We start from the raw sequence: 16,085 nt of genomic DNA, 5'->3' as shown, positions 1-16,085 counted from the left end.
GAACAGAAAAACAATTGAAAAAATTAACAAAGCCAAAAGCTGGTTTTTTGAAAAAATTAACAAAATTGATAAACCATTGGCTAGACTGACTAAAGGAAAACAAGAAAGGAAACAAATAACCCGAATAAGAAACGAGAAGGACCACATCACAACAGAGCCAAATGAAATTAAAAGAATCATTTCAGATTACTACGTAAAATTGTACTCTAACAAATTTGAAAACCTAGAAGAAATGGATAAATTCTTCGAAAAATACTACCTACCTAAACTAACACATTCAGAAGTAGAACAACTAAATAGACCCATAACAAAAAAAGAGATTGAAACGGTAATCAAAAAACTCCCAACAAAAAAAAGTCCTGGCCCAGACGGCTTCACTGCAGAGTTCTACCAAACCTTCAGAGAAGACTTAACACCACTACTACTGAAGGTATTTCAAAGCATAGAACAAGACGGAATACTACCCAACTCATTCTATGAAGCTACCATCTCCCTGATACCAAAACCAGGTAAAGACATTACAAAAAAAGAAAATTTTAGACCTATATCCCTCATGAACATAGATGCAAAAATCCTCAACAAAATTCTAGCCAATAGAATCCAACAACACATCAAAAAAATAATTCACCCTGATCAAGTGGGATTTATACCAGGTATGCAAGGCTGGTTTAATATCAGAAAAACCATTAATGTAATCCATCACATAAATAAAACAAAAGATAAAAACCACGTGATCTTATCAATAGATGCAGAAAAGGCATTTGACAAAGTTCAACACCCATTTATAATAAAAACTCTTACCAAAACAGGAATTGAAGGAAAATTCCTCAACATAATAAAGGGCATCTATGCAAAGCCAACAGCCAATATCACTCTAAATGGAGAGAACCTGAAAGCATTTCCCCTGAGAACGGGAACCAGACAAGGATGCCCTTTATCACCACTCTTATTCAACATCGTACTTGAAGTCCTAGCCAGGGCAATTAGGCTAGACAAACAAATAAAGGGTATCCAGATTGGCAAGGAGGAAGTAAAGCTATCACTATTTGCAGATGACATGATCGTATACATGCAAAACCCTAAGGAATCCTCCAGAAAACTACTGAAACTAATAGAAGAGTTTGGAAGAGTCTCAGGTTATAAAATAAACATACAAAAATCACTTGGATTCCTCTACATCAACAAAAAGAACACCGAAGAGGAAATAACCAAATCAATACCATTCACAGTAGCCCCCAAGAAGATAAAATACTTAGGAATAAATCTTACCAAGGATGTAAAAGACCTATACAAAGAAAACTATAAAACTCTGCTACAAGAAATTCAAAAGGACATACTTAAGTGGAAGAACATACCCTGCTCATGGATAGGAAGACTTAACATAGTAAAAATGTCTATTCTACCAAAAGCCATCTATACATATAATGCACTTCCAATCCAAATACCAATGTCATATTTTAAGGGGATAGAGAAACAAATCACTAATTTCATATGGAAGGGAAAGAACCCCCGGATAAGCAAAGCATTACTGAAAAAGAAGAAGAAAGTGGGAGGCCTCACTCTACCTGATTTCAGAACCTATTATACAGCTACAGTAGTCAAAACAGCCTGGTACTGGTACAACAACAGGCACATAGACCAATGGAACAGAATTGAGAACCCAGATATAAATCCATCCATGTATGAGCAGCTGATATTTGACAAAGGACCAGTGTCAGTCAATTGGGGAAATGATAGTCTTTTTAACGAATGGTGCTGGCATAACTGGATATCCATTTGCAAAAGAATGAATCAGGACCCATACCTCACACCATGCACAAAAACTAACTCCAAGTGGATCAAAGACCTAAACATAAAGACTAAAACGATAAAGATCATGGAAGAAAAAATAGGGACAACCCTAGAAGCCCTAATACAGGGCATAAACAGAATACAAAACATTACCAAAAATGACGAAGAGAAACCCGATAACTGGGAGCTCCTAAAAATCAAACACCTATGCTCATCTAAAGACTTCACCAAAAGAGTAAAAAGACCACCTACAGACTGGGAAAGAATATTCAGCTATGACATCTCAGACCAGCGCCTGATCTCTAAAATCTACATGATTCTGTCAAAACTCAACCACAAAAAGACAAGCAACCCAATCAAGAAATGGGCAAAGGATATGAACACACATTTCACTAAAGAAGATATTCAGGCAGCCAACAGATACATGAGAAAATGCTCCCGATCATTAGCCATTAGAGAAATGCAAATTAAAACTACGATGAGATTCCATCTCACACCAACTAGACTGGCATTAATCCAAAAAACACAAAATAATAAATGTTGGAGAGGCTGCGGAGAGATTGGAACTCTCATACACTGCTGGTGGGATTGTAAAATGGTACAACCACTTTGGAAATCCATCTGGCGTTATCTTAAACAGTTAGAAATAGAACTACCATACAACCCAGAAATCCCACTCCTTGGAATATACCCTAGAGATACAAGAGCCTTCACACAAACAGACATATGCACACCCTTGTTTATTTCAGCTCTGTTTACAACAGCAAAAAGCTGGAAGCAACCAAGTGTCCGTCAATGGATGAATGGGTAAATAAATTGTGGTATATTCACACAATGGAATACTACGCACCGATAAAGAACAGAGACGAATCTCTGAAACATTTCATAACATGGAGGAATCTGGAAGACATTATGCTGAGCGAAATGAGTCAGAGGCAAAAGGACAAATACTGTATAAGACCACTATTATAAGATCTTGAGAAACAGAAAAACCTGAGAAGAACACATACTTTTGTGGTTACAAAGGGGGGAGGGAGGGAGAGGGTTTTTTATTGATCAATCAGTAGATAAGAACTGCTTTGGGTGAAGGGAAAGACAACACACAATACAAGGAAGGTCAGCCTAATTGGACTGGACTAAAAGCAAAGAGGTTTCCAGGATAAAATGAAAGCTTCAAAGGTCAGCGGAGCAGGGGCTGGGGTCTGGGGAACATGGTCTGAGGAGACTTCTAAGTCAAAGGGCACAATAATTCTATTATGAAAACATTCTGCATCCCACTTTGAATTGTGGCACCTGGGGTCCTAAATGCCAACAAGCGGCCATCTAAGATACATCAATTGGTCTCAACCCACCTGGAGCAAAGGCAAAGGAAGAACACCAAGGCCACACGACCACTAAGAACCCAAGAGACAGAAAGGGCCACAGGAACCAGAGACCTACATTATCCTGAGACCAGAAGAACTAGTTGGTGCCCAGCCACAATCGATGTCTGCCCTGCTAGGGAGCATAACAGACAACTCCTGAGGGAGCAGGAGGCCAATGGGATACAGACACCAAATTCTCATAAAAAGCCCATACCTAATGATATGAATGTGACTAGAGGAATCCCAGAGACAATGCTCCCCAGAACTTCTGATGGCACAGGACAGGAACCATCCCTGAAGACAACTCATCAGGCATGAAAAGGACTGGTCAGCGGGGGGGAGAGAGATGCTGATGAAGAGTGAGCTAATTAAATTAGGTGGACACTGGAGAGTGTGTTGGCAACTCTTGACTGGAGGGGGGATGGGAAGATAGAGAGAGAGGGAAGATGGCAAAATTGGCACAAAACGAGAGACTGAAAGGGCTGACTCAATAGGGGGAGAGCAAGTGGGAGAAGGGAGTATGATGTATGTAAACCTACATGTGACAGACTAATTGGAATGGTAAATGTTCACTTGAAGCTTAATAAAAATTAATTAAAAAAAAAAAAAAGATCTTACTTAGAAATCTCATCCATCAGAATCTAAGTTCATCACTTACAAATTCTACCTTCCACCAAACATTTGAACATAATTCAGACAAGTTCTTTGCCACTGCATAAAAAGCATCACTCTTCCTCCATTGTCCAATGACATGTTCATCATGTCCTTTAAAGCCTCACCAGATGCACACTTAACCTCCACATTTCTAGCAACATTCTGTTGCTGGCTCCATATGTATTCTCTAAGATGATAGAGGCGTTATAGCTCTCCTCACTTCCTTCTGAGCCCTCATCAGAATCGCCTTTGATGTCCATAATTCTACCAACCGTCTCTGCAAGGAAATCTAGGGTTTTACTATTAAGCACCTTAAAACTTTTCCAGCCTCTATCCATTACCCAAGTCCAAAACTGCTTCCACATTTTAGGTATCTGTTAGAGCAGCACCCCACTCTTGGTACCAAATTCTGTCTTGGTTATGTAGTGCTGCTATAATAGAAATAATACAAATGGGTGGCTTTGACAAACAGAAACTTATATTCTTACAGTTTAGGAGGCTAGAAGGCTGAATTCAAGGTGCCAACTCTAGAGGAAGGCTTTCTCTTTCCATCAGCTTTAGAGGAAGGTCCTTGTCTCTTCTGAGCTTCTGTTCCTCAGCAATCTTCACGTGGTTTGTTATCTCTCTTCCCCCATCTCTGCTTGCCCCTCTCCCCTTTTATCTCTTGTAAGAGTTTGACTCAAGATACACCTCACGCTAATATTGTCTCATTAACATAATGGAAAACTCATTCCCAAAAGGGATCATAACCACAGGCATAAGCAAAAAATCCATTGCCATCAAGTCAATTCCAGCTCATAGCAACCCTATAGAACAGAGTAGAACTGCCCCATAGGGTTTCCAAGGAGCGGCTGGTAGATTTGAACTGCCAAACTTTTGGTTAGCAGTTGAACTCTTAACCACTACACCACCAGAGGTTAGGATTTACAACACATATTTTGGGGGGACACAATTCAACCCATAATGCCCATGTATACTGCCAGTGGAAGTATGACTAGTGCAACCACTGTGGAAAATAAGTTGGCATCATCTAGTAAAAGAATTGTGGTATTATCTAGTAAATTCTTGAACATGCCCCAAGGGATTATTCAAGAATTTTTTAAAAGCATTTTTAGTAATAGCAATAAATTGGGGTGATAGTAATAACACTCACCCCACAGAAGGGTCAGAATTTTATGAGATAAGCTTCAAACAGTCCTTGGCCCAATGCCTGACACCAGCTAAGCCCTGAAAAAAGGGTAGCTCTTGAGTGGTGGCAGTCTCCAGCAGGCTTTAGAAAAGTCAGAGCAGGGCTCTGGAGAGAGGGCAAGGCTAGAGATCTGGAGAGGAGCCCGTTAAAGCCATGAGAGTGATGGAGGGGTCCTGGATGCAAAGATCTGTGGCAGCCTGGGAAAGGGAGAAGATACTAGAGAAGACTAGTCAGGAAAGCCCAAAGGGTGGTGTCTTAGTTATCTAGTGCTGCCGTAACATAATACCACAAGTGGATAGCTTTAACAGAGAGAAACTTATTTTCTCACAATCTAGTATGTTACAAGTCTAAATTCAGGACGTAGGCTCCAGGGGAAGGTTTTCTCTCTCTGTCAGCTCTGGAAGAAGGTCCTTGTCCTCAATCTTCCCATGGCTGAGGAGCTTCTCAGGCGCAGGGACGCCAGGCCCAAAGGACACGCTCTGCTCCTCGTGCTGCTTTCTTGGTGGTGTGAGGTCCCCAACTCTCTGCTTACTTCCCTTTCCTTTTATCTCTTGAGAGGGAAAAGGTGGTGCAGGCCACACCCCAGGGAAACTCCCTTTACCTTGGATTAGGGAGGTGACCTGAGTAAGGGTGGTGTTAAAATCCCACCCTAATCCTCTCAACATAAAATTATAATCACAAAATGGAGGACAACCACACATGGCCTAACCCAGTTGAAACACAGATTTTTAAGGGGGACATAATTCAATCCATGACAGGTGGGGAGGCACAGAAGTCCAGGGAGGGTGTAGCTGAGAAAGAAGGGAGGAGCAGACAACCTCTGCATGTTTCACAAAGCCACTGCAGAGGATGAGGGTTAAGAAAACTGGTCCACCACCAGGGAGTGTAGTGTCCTGTTGAGGGAACCATTTCCACACACATCAAGCTTTCTACAAAGATCAGAAAACAATGCCAACAAAGACCTCAAAGCCATATCCTGAACCTTGGAGAAATAATTTCCACTACTTGAATATTTTCAATACAAACATTATCCTAGGTAAAAAGAAGAAGGTGGAGATACCTGACTATATACTTGCAAAAGCATGACACTAGAACATTCTACCAATTCAGCACTCAGCATAAATTTTAGAGGTATCTCTTAGACAGCCTTCAGTCCAGGAGGTTTTTGTTTTTTGTTTTTGTTTATGGTCATAAAAAAACCCTTTTATCAAAAAACAATGTAAAACACCCTTATGTAAAATAGACTCCTTCCACCCCCACAAGCCCCACCCTCTGCAGAACCCTAGGGAGCCTCAGAACAGTCTGAGAGGTGATGATCTGGGCCAAGACTGTCTCACACAGAAAGAGGAACTGAGGCCAGTGAATTTGACTTTGTCAGGTTCCCAGGCAAGTGAGTGGCAGAACCAGGCTCAGAACCCCGGCTGCCATTTAACACACTTTCCATTTTATTACACCTGCCAAAAAGATGGAAGACCCCAACACTCTTAGGAGACTCAGGCCAGGTACATTAAGTTGTGGAGGCAATAGGAGAGCTGGTGGGTATATTCCAGAAATCCACAATCAGGGACTCTGATGGCTACAGTGGCCTTACCAGGAGGGACACTAGCTACATTACAGCCCAGAGGTCCTTGGCACTGCCTTACCTCCTCCACTGTCCCCTGCCTCAGCTCCAATCTCCTCTTGCTCAGGTCTGAGGTCAGAGGAAGGCTTCACCTCCACTGGCAGGGGCTGGAGAGAGGCTGAACTCCCTTAGGAGGGGCAGTGGGCAGGGAGGGGGCACTGTGGTTAAGTTCTCTTACAGAACTGTACACAGAAAGAAGGAAGGTGAAAGCAGGATCTCTCAGAGCCTCATATTTGCTTGGAACCATTTAAAAGTATAGAAGTGACTTTTACTGCCAGGGTTCCAGAATGAGGAAAGCCCACAGGCCCTTGGCACAGAGTCTAATCCACAGGCGCCCAGGTAAGTAGGCTCCTCTTTTTATCACATTAGTTGATCCAGTAAGTGAAGAAAATGAGACATTGTCTGAGCACATTAGGGGAAGTTAGAAATAATAATAATAAAGAGATGAAAAGTCGTGATTATATTCCTGTCAGAGAACATTATGCTTAAGGAAAGAATTAAAGAATTAAAGGTCTAAGTAGAATGGTAGACTGGGAGGAAAGTTATAATCAGAGCTGTATTAAAAACAATGCAAACACATGGGGGAGGGTATAATGATACAGAATTGGAAAGAACTTTATTATTACCCAAAAACCTCAAAGAAGAATAATGGAGACGATAGTAAAACAACTAAGGAGTAATCAGTGGCCGGCAAGTTGATGCTGACCCATGGCTGTTGTGGCGAACTCTGGGTTCTACTCGGCACGACTCCATAGGGGACAAAAGCAAAGAACGAGCTGGGGAGAAGGAAAGGCAACTTTACTGACTGGCCAAGTAAGGAGGCAGTCGGGGCTAAGTGCCTTCCAAACCTGCCTTGCAGGCAGCTTGTTGAGGCTGGTTTATACTGGCAGGATCAGTTTCAAAACACAAAATGGCGCAGGTGCAGGTACAGAGCGTTTTTGAGTAAGCCTTTTTTTAAGGCCTGTGTTTGATTCCCCTAGCAGGAGGAAGTCAGCCATTTTTGTTCATTAGCATGTTAGCTCTTCACCCATGGGCGGAGAATTTACATGCACGAGGCAGTTAATGAGCTAAAGGTTATCTGGAGTGTTAAGGTGGAGGGCAGGACCTGTTTCAGCAGATTCTAGCTAGCAGGTGGCTGTTTTTTTTGTTACCTAGTTCAAGAAGTCTCTGCAAAGAAAACAACTTCAGGAAATAGGGCGGAAACAGAGTAGGAACTATATTTCAAACCCTGTCTTATGGTGACTCTCACGTGTGTCAGAGTAGAAGTGTGCTCCAAAGGGTTTTCAGTGGCTGATTTTTCAGAAGTAGGTCTCCAGGTCTTTCTTCCCAGGTGCCCCTGGTGGACTGAACAACTAGCCTTTCAGTTAGCAGCTAAGCACTTAACCAGCTGCTCCACCCAGGGACATCTGAATCATAAAGGTGGACCTAAAAAAGAGGCGTTCATAAAACAAAAAGAAACACAATTTAGGCTGAACATCTGAAAAGTTTTTCTCCAGCTGGACTATTGTTCCAGGGACCTGGAGAAAAATCTCATCAAATCAGAGCTTGACATCTGATAGTCCTGGGTTCAAATCTGCATTTCTCTTACCACAAGCTGAGCGATCTTGAGCAAGCAACCCAACCTCTCTGATTCTCTCTCAGCTGCAAAAGGAGAATAATTCTGATGAGTTGACAGAGTTACTCTGAGGATTAAAAAATAGTATGTGTGGATCACTGAGCAGTACCTATGAGAAACAATAGCTGCCACCGTTATCAGACTACCATTAATATGCCACCCCAAAAAGCCACTGAGAGTATATTTGAGAGGCAGAGATGAGGCTGATGATATGTCAATAATCATATTGACTTGCTATGATTAAAAAAAAAAAAGATATCCATTCACAGTCATTAACTAGACTATGCTTTTATGAAGGATCAGATTTTGTTTTATTTGTGTCTTTACAAGTATTTTTTTGGTATGCATGTATTTTATCGGGGAGTGGGGAGAACACAAATAAAGCAGTACGTTTCCTTTTATAAGGAGGAGCCCTGATGGTGCAGTGGTTAAGAGCTCGGCTGCTAACCGAAAGGTCAGCAGTTCGAACCCAACAGCAGCTCTACAGGAGGAAGATGCGGCAGTCTGCTTCTGTAAAGATTTATAGCCTTGAAAACCCTGTGGGGCAGTTCTACTCTATAGGGTCGCTATGAGTTGGAATAGACTCAACGGCAATGGGTTTGCTTTTCACAAAACTTGAAACTTGAAAAAAAATTTTTTCAAGATGTTCTAATAGCCCAAATGTAGGCAGCACCCATGCATTACACAAATCACTTCTTGGAAAACATAAAGCTCGACACAACCACCAACTACAATTCTGTGTCTGGGCACTGTATAGCTCGACTCACATGCATACACACACCAAAAATAACCTCCTAAATATCATTCGACTAGCGTACAATTTATGGGGCCAGGGAGTGGATGTGGACAGTGGACTTGGGGGAAGGTTTTTGGCATGGGGAAGTCTCTGCAACATAGACTCTGCAAGCACTCAGCAGTGGATGAAATAGTCAGGGACTTTCATTAGGGTTTATTTTAGCCAAACGCAATGAGGAAATGAAGCCAGCTTTCTCTTTCTCCTGACCGAACAGGCAGGTGGTGATTAGCGACTCGGTTTCCAATAAAAACGCTTTTATCTTAATTTCTGCAAGTCAGGGAAACCCATGCAGTCCAGGAGTGTTTGGGCCTTGAGTGCCCCTGCACCCCGTATCAATGGGCGCTCTCCTCTGCTCTAGGCGAGAGCTCAGCTCAAGGTGCCCTCCCCAGGCCCACAACCCTCACCCTTCGGGTGGTTCCCAGTGGACCCTGTGGCTGCTTTGGAGGAGCAGAGAAGCAGCAAAATGGTTCCTGTGCCTTGACAGGTCAATAAAAAAAAGCCACGCAGTCAATTCCGACTCATGGCAAACCCAAATGTGTCAGAACAGAACTGCTCCGTAAGCTTCCATGGCCATGACCTTCCAGAAGCAGATTGCCAGAGGCACCCCTGGGTAGGTCCTAACCACCAACCTTTGGGTTAGTAGCCAAGTGCTTAACCACTTGCCCCACCCAGAGACTCCTAAGGGTCAATGGACATTGGTTTAAGGGGATCCTCCTGGGAGCAGAATGAAGCTGCAGTCCCTGGGATAGGAATTGCAAAGGGTTTGATGTGAGCAGCCCTGTGGGCCAGAGAACAGACAGGGGAGAAACAAAGGAGATCAGACCAGGAGGGGGTTAGGAGAGCCAGCCTGGATTTCAACAGACAGTGGCCTCAGGTTTTATATAAGCTGTGAGCCCTGCCCCCACATAAGCATGCTGGGCCTTGGAAAAGAAAACCTACAACAGAGGGTCGGCCCACTGAAAGGCCTGGTATCCCTAAACCACTGCTGTTGCATCCTAATAGGCATTATTCAAAGGCCTCAGACCTTCAGATGCTACCAAGAGTCATTCAGCTGCAACTGCCCCCAGCAATCTTGATGTTAAATCACAGGACACCAGGGGCTGACACCTGACTACAGCGTTTGAATTTTGCCCTGAAGTTTCTTTCTATACAGCCAAACACAGCAGAAAACATGGCCGTTTTTTCCAATCCTCTGGAGTTGCCTGAACTTCTCTGGGCTGAGCCACAAATAAGGATGTCATCAGAGGCTGGGGCCAGCTGCTGTCAGGAAGCCAGAGAGCAAAGGCCAGTCAGCCAGTCACCAGACTAGGGTTTCAAAGGTCAGAAAGACAACACCTCAGTGCCCACAGCCCTCTCACCGGCCTGTCATTCACTCTGTCCCGCCAGACCATGGCAAGACCCAATCTTCCGGATACCAAAGATCTTCGGTGCCGGCCTTATGCAGTTGAGATCCCAGTTAATACAGATACAGCACAGCCGTTGGTGTCTAGGAACATGACCGAACAACAACTACTGGTGGTAGGCATGACACTGACTCTATACCAGGATATGCCAAGGAATCACAACCAGACAGAAGAGGGGTATACAAAATGCCTATGCTGGAGGATGACGGGGACCCCTGGAAAGACATCCCAGAGGATGGGCTGACCAGGGCCCTGGTCAGGGACATCCTGATAACCCCAATCTGCAGAAAACTTCCTCCCAGCTATCCTTCTCACAGCCACAAAACCAACAAGGGTCTTCACAGTATCTTAAAGGAAACGATTTGTCCATTCAACACTCATGTTGCTCCTACACGTGCCAGGAGTGTGCAAGCTGGGGGGCAGGGGGGCAAAGGGGTGGGGTCAAAAAGGGTCCTGCCCTCAGAGAGATTGGCATCTGGTTGAGTAGGAAGAAAGCCCATGGCAGTAATTGACACCCTGTAAATGAATAATTTCTTTTAGGAAGGATCAGCACAAGGCTGGTTGCTATTAGGCAGAGGTTAAAGATGTCCTAAAAGTCGAACTTTTCCAAGCCACTCTATCACTCCATCAGCTCTAACACCAACTACTCCCTCTCCCCTCAGCACTCTCCCTCCCGTCTTTGGGTTCCCTAAGTCACTGCAACATCTCCCAGAAGTCATCAACGGTATAAAGGAAATGGCTCATGCAGAAGGCTGACAAGTCCCAAATTCATGGGTCAGGTGTAGGCTTCTCTCTGGCCCTCAGCTTTCTTGCTCCACGGGCCGGGAAGCCCACTGTGCCGTCCCCTGCAGGTCTCTCCTGCGGGTCTCTCCTTCCTTGATGGTGGTGGGCTCTTCTCTTTCCTGCCTCTGGGGTGGCTCATTTCAAGCCCAGTGGGACGGCAAAACTGACCAGCCCCTTGGTGGGCCACAATTACCCTATCACACAGTCCCGCGCAATCACTTGGGTGTGGGTTACAAGACCATGGCTAGAAAGGCCACACCAAAAGCAACCTGTTATACCCACCCTGCATGGCCAAGCCTGACCGACCCACTGTCACCCAATGCTGCTCTGCTCCCCAGAATGGAGATCCTCAGGCTCGCCAACTCCATGTTCCCCTAGGGGGCACTGCTATACCTTGGACTTGAAAAAAATCCCAAACAGCTGATGCATGTTTGATTTTTTTTTAAGTTTTATGTCTCTATGAGGATGCCTTTGAGAAAGCAGACCCTTTAGGAGCTAGCTCATGGATTATATCCTTTCTGAGCCTCCACTGTTTGGGGGGTCACCACTCTTAACCTTGTCCTCACGACAGGTTCCTTTCTCTGCAGAGACAGACCATTGCCACCAGCAACCCCCATTTGAATCCCAGCACTGCCACTTACTAGCCAGGTGGCCTTGGGCAAGTTATTTCACCTCTGTGACTCAGTTTCCTTACCAGTAAAATGGGGATAATAACGGCATTTCTGTTTATTATCTGTCAGGAGGATCAAATCAGGTGATGCTTGGAAAGCTCCCAGTACAGTACGTGGCATATTGTAAAATGCCACACAAGGGTTGATTTGCCAAAAATGTATTCAAATCTCTTCCATCCAAAAACACATGAGAAAAAGCCACCTTCCTTCACCCTCACCATCACCTCAAGCTCCACCCTCCCCCTACTCTTGTCCCTGGGAGCCCTTTAGAAACAGCAGCTGGGCCTGGCCCTGTTCAGTGTGCCACCACATGCAGACAGCCCTTCCTGTGGCCTCTCCCTTCTGGGCCCCTCATGACTGTGCCTGCTTCAGTGTCCTTGAGCGCCAGGCCCTGCCCACAGTCATCTTGCCTTTCTGGCCACTCCTCCTTTGACCTCCCTGTCTCAAAGCCTGGTTCTCCTCTTCCCTCTTTGAGCCTCCTGCCTCCACCCTAGCTCCTTTTCTCCTCCCATCTCCCAAGGGAGCCCTCTCCAAGCTTCCTCCTTCTCTGCTCCCTTCACTCAGTAACTGGTGCCCAGTGAGCTCTGGTGTAGGCACTAACCTTTCTAGGCTTTTCCGTTTGAATCCCTGCCACATTCTGGAATTACTGTTTCCAAATCTTTCGTATCTCCAGCAGGAGGACTGTCCTAAAACATTCTGAAATCACTCTATCTAGATCACATCAGGTTTTCCACCTCCTAAGAGTGGGTGCTTTTACAGGTATAACCATTGTCCCAGGACTCAAACTCCAGTTGTGTATCGGCTTTGACTTTCCACTGTGCTCACTAGCTTACTTGTCTATTGGCCCTCTCTGTTTTATGGCTACTGCAAATTTCTAAACATCTAACTTTTCTAAATTGAAACACTACACCAACTTCCTAAATGAAGACCACAGCATAGACAATTATCACAAATACTTCAGTTTTGTATGCAAACAGAAGGGAGGGGGAGCCTTCTTTGTAAATTTAACTACAGGAGGAGAAAGAGAAGGAAGCGGTGAGCCCAGCAGTCGGCTCATGTACACCAGGATTCGTTTATTCCTCACAAAACCAAAAACCAAACACATTGCCGTCGAGTCAATTCTGACTCATAAAGACCCTATAGGTTAAAGTAGAACTGCCCTATAGGGCTTCCAAGGCTGTAATCTTTACAGAAGCATATTGCCTCATCTTTCTCCCTCCGAGCAGCTGGAGGCTTCAAACTCCCAATCTTCATTAGCAGCCAAGCGCTTAACCGCTGCATCATCAGGGCTCCTTTTATTCCTTACAAGGCAGGTCAAAGGCCTGTTTTACAGATTAGGGAAGCTCAAGGTAAAGGATGAGGGAAGGATTGAACTGGGACACAAGCTAGCCATGTCCGACTTTGTTTTTTTCCACTGCACTCCAAGCTGGAATGACAGCAGCAGATGTTTTAGTGGAACTTAAGAAGCTCTTCATCTCTGGGGAAATTAAAAAACACATACACACTCACTGAACTACAGAGAGAGAGAGAAAGAAGAGAAAGACTGACTCTCCCCGGGGGCATGTCAAGAAGACTTGAATTCATGGGGTGTAGGTGTATCCTCCCTCCTGGAGGCCCTGGGTGGCACAGATGGTTAAGCACTCAGCTGCTAACTGAAAAGTCGGCAGTTCAAACCCACCAGCTGCTCCGTGGGAGAAACAACATGGCAATCTTCTCCCATAAAGATTGTTATTGTTCTTGGTGTGTGCCAACGAGTGGATTTCAACTCACAGCGACCCTATGAAAACCCACCAGGCTTTCCTTAGGCTGTAATCTTTATAGGAGCAGATCTCTAGGTCTTCTCTCCCCAAGTGGTTGGTGGGCTCAAACCGCTGAACTTCTTAGCTGGCAGCCGAAAGCATAACCATTCTATCACCAGGGCCTGTAAAAACTGTTGTTGTTAGGTGCTGTCAAGTTGGTTCTGACTCATATCAACCCCATGTACAACAGAACGAAACACTGCCCGGTCCTGCGCCATCCTCACAATCATTGTTATACTTGGGCCCATTGTTGTAACCACTCTGTCAATTCATCTCACGAAGGGTCTTCCTCTTTTTTGCTGACTTTCTACTTTACCAAGCATGATGTCCTTCTCCACGGACTGGTCCCTCCTGATAACATGTCCAAAGTATGTGAGACAAAGTCTTGCCATCCTCATTTCTAATGAGCATTCTGGCTGTGCTTCTTCCAAGCCAGATTTGTTTGTTCTTCTGGCAGTCCATGCCATATTCAGTATGCTTCAGGAACACCTTAAATTCAAGGCATCAATTCTTCCTCTGTCTTCCTTATTCACCGTCCAGCTTTCACATGCATATTAAGCAATTTAAAACACCATGGCCTGGGTCAGATGCACCTTAGTCCTTAAAGTGACATCTTTGCTTTTCAACACTTTAAAGAGGTTTCCTGCAGAAGATTTGCCTAATGCAATAATACATCATTTGATTTCTTGACTGCTGCTTCCATGGGCGTTAATTGTGGATCCAAGTAAAGTGAAATTCTTTACAACTTCAATCTTTTCTCCGTTTATCATGATGTTGCTTATTGTCCAGTTGTGAGGATTTTTGCTTCCTTTATGTTGGGATGTAATCCTTACTGAAGGCTGTAGTCTTTTATCTTCATTAGTAAGTGCTTCAAGTCCTCTTCACTTTCAGCAAGAGGGGTTGTGTCATCTGCATATCACAGGTTGTTCCTGAGTCTTCCTCCAACCCTGATGTCCCACTCTTCTTCATGTAGTCCAGTTTCTAGATTATTTATTCAACATGAATAGGTATGGTGAAAGGATACAACCCTGATGCACACTTTCCCTTACTTTAAACCACACAGCATCACCTTGTTCTGTTTGAACGACTGTCTCTTGGTCGATGTACAGGTTCCCCATGAGCACAGTTAAGTGTTCTGGAATTCCCACGTCCACAATCTTCTCCACATAGTTGAATGACTTGGCATAGTCAATAAACCACAGGCAAACATCTTTCTGGTATTCTCTGTATTTAGCCAGGACTCATTTGCATCAGCAGTGATATCCCTTGTTCCATGCTCTCTTCTGAATCAGGCTTGAATTTCTGGCAGTTCCCTGTTAATATACTGCTGCAACCACTTTTAAATAACTTTTAACAAAATTTTACTTGTGTGAGATATTAATGATATTGTTCGATAATTTCTGGATTCTGTTGGAAACCCTATCGGGTAGTTCCACTGTGTCATATAGGGTCGCAATGATTTAGAATCGACTCAACGACACACAACAATGGGTGTAGCCCCCCTCCCTGGACCCCCTGGATGGCACAGATGATTAAACGCTTAGCTGCTAACTAAAAAGTTAGAGGTTCAAGCCCAGCCAGAGGTGCCTGAGAAGAAAGACCTGGCAATCTACTTCTGAAAAATCGGCCGTTGAAAACCCCATGGAGCACTGTTCTACTCTGACACACATGGGTTCTCCGTGAGTTGGAACTGACTCAATGGCAACTGGTTTTTTAGGTGTACCCCTGAAGCCCCATTAGGTAGCACCCCCCAACCAGACACACCAACGTTGAGGGGCTTCATCCACACACAGAACCACAGCTAGACGCCCTTTCGCTGGAACTGTGGGGGAAACTAAGCTACGGCCTTATCAGAAAGGCAATTCTTAGTTTACTGCTTCCCTGCTCAAGAAAAAAGGACTCCCCAGTAGACATGTTTTGCTCAAGGCCATTATGGAAATGTGCTATCAGAGCTTGGGCAATAGTTCAGCTATTCAAAAATTCAATCCATTACCATCTAGCACATGTGGGAATGATTAATGTGCAACTGCTGTGTGTCATCTGGGCCATCAGTGATCATCAGAGCCACAGCAAATGTTGAAATAAAAAGAGGAAAATCCTTAAACCATTTTAAGCCAACTATGCTTTTCCAGAAGATGAAATTACCATTACTTTTTCCATTAAAACAGAATGAGGCAAAAAAAAAAAAAGATGGAATGGGGCTGGGTAGAATAAGCACAGATCCGAGGCAATAATCGGAAGGGACCCTCTGACTCATGGTATCACTTCCAGCAGAGGGGAAGGAGGGCAAGAGCTTAGGCTGAGCACTTCTGTGTATAGACTTGCTAAGTGTTTGAAGTATATACATTTCTGTACAATAAATCCCTAAGTGGGCAAAACCATCTCCATTTCACAGATGA

The 16,085-nt window shown here is 44.3% G+C and overlaps 2 protein-coding genes across 2 annotated transcripts in view; one reads left to right on the top strand and one right to left on the bottom strand.

The window, feature by feature from the left end:
- FAM169B (Protein) overlaps positions 1-16,085 on the bottom strand; it is a 122,063-nt gene that overhangs the window by 104,206 nt on the left and 1,772 nt on the right. The window lies entirely within an intron of this gene.
- PGPEP1L (pyroglutamyl-peptidase I like) overlaps positions 6,352-16,085 on the top strand; it is a 92,144-nt gene continuing 82,410 nt past the window's right edge. The window contains 1 exon segment of the mRNA XM_023553060.2: positions 6,352-6,958. Within this exon segment, the coding sequence (XP_023408828.1) occupies positions 6,907-6,958 (52 nt within the window). The 5' untranslated portion in view covers positions 6,352-6,906.

Source organism: Loxodonta africana, chromosome 13 (genome assembly GCF_030014295.1).
Source record: "Loxodonta africana isolate mLoxAfr1 chromosome 13, mLoxAfr1.hap2, whole genome shotgun sequence".
Lineage (NCBI taxonomy): Eukaryota > Metazoa > Chordata > Mammalia > Proboscidea > Elephantidae > Loxodonta > Loxodonta africana.
The sequence above is the reverse complement of the archived record's forward strand: the minus strand, read 5'-3'. Positions and strand labels throughout refer to the sequence as shown.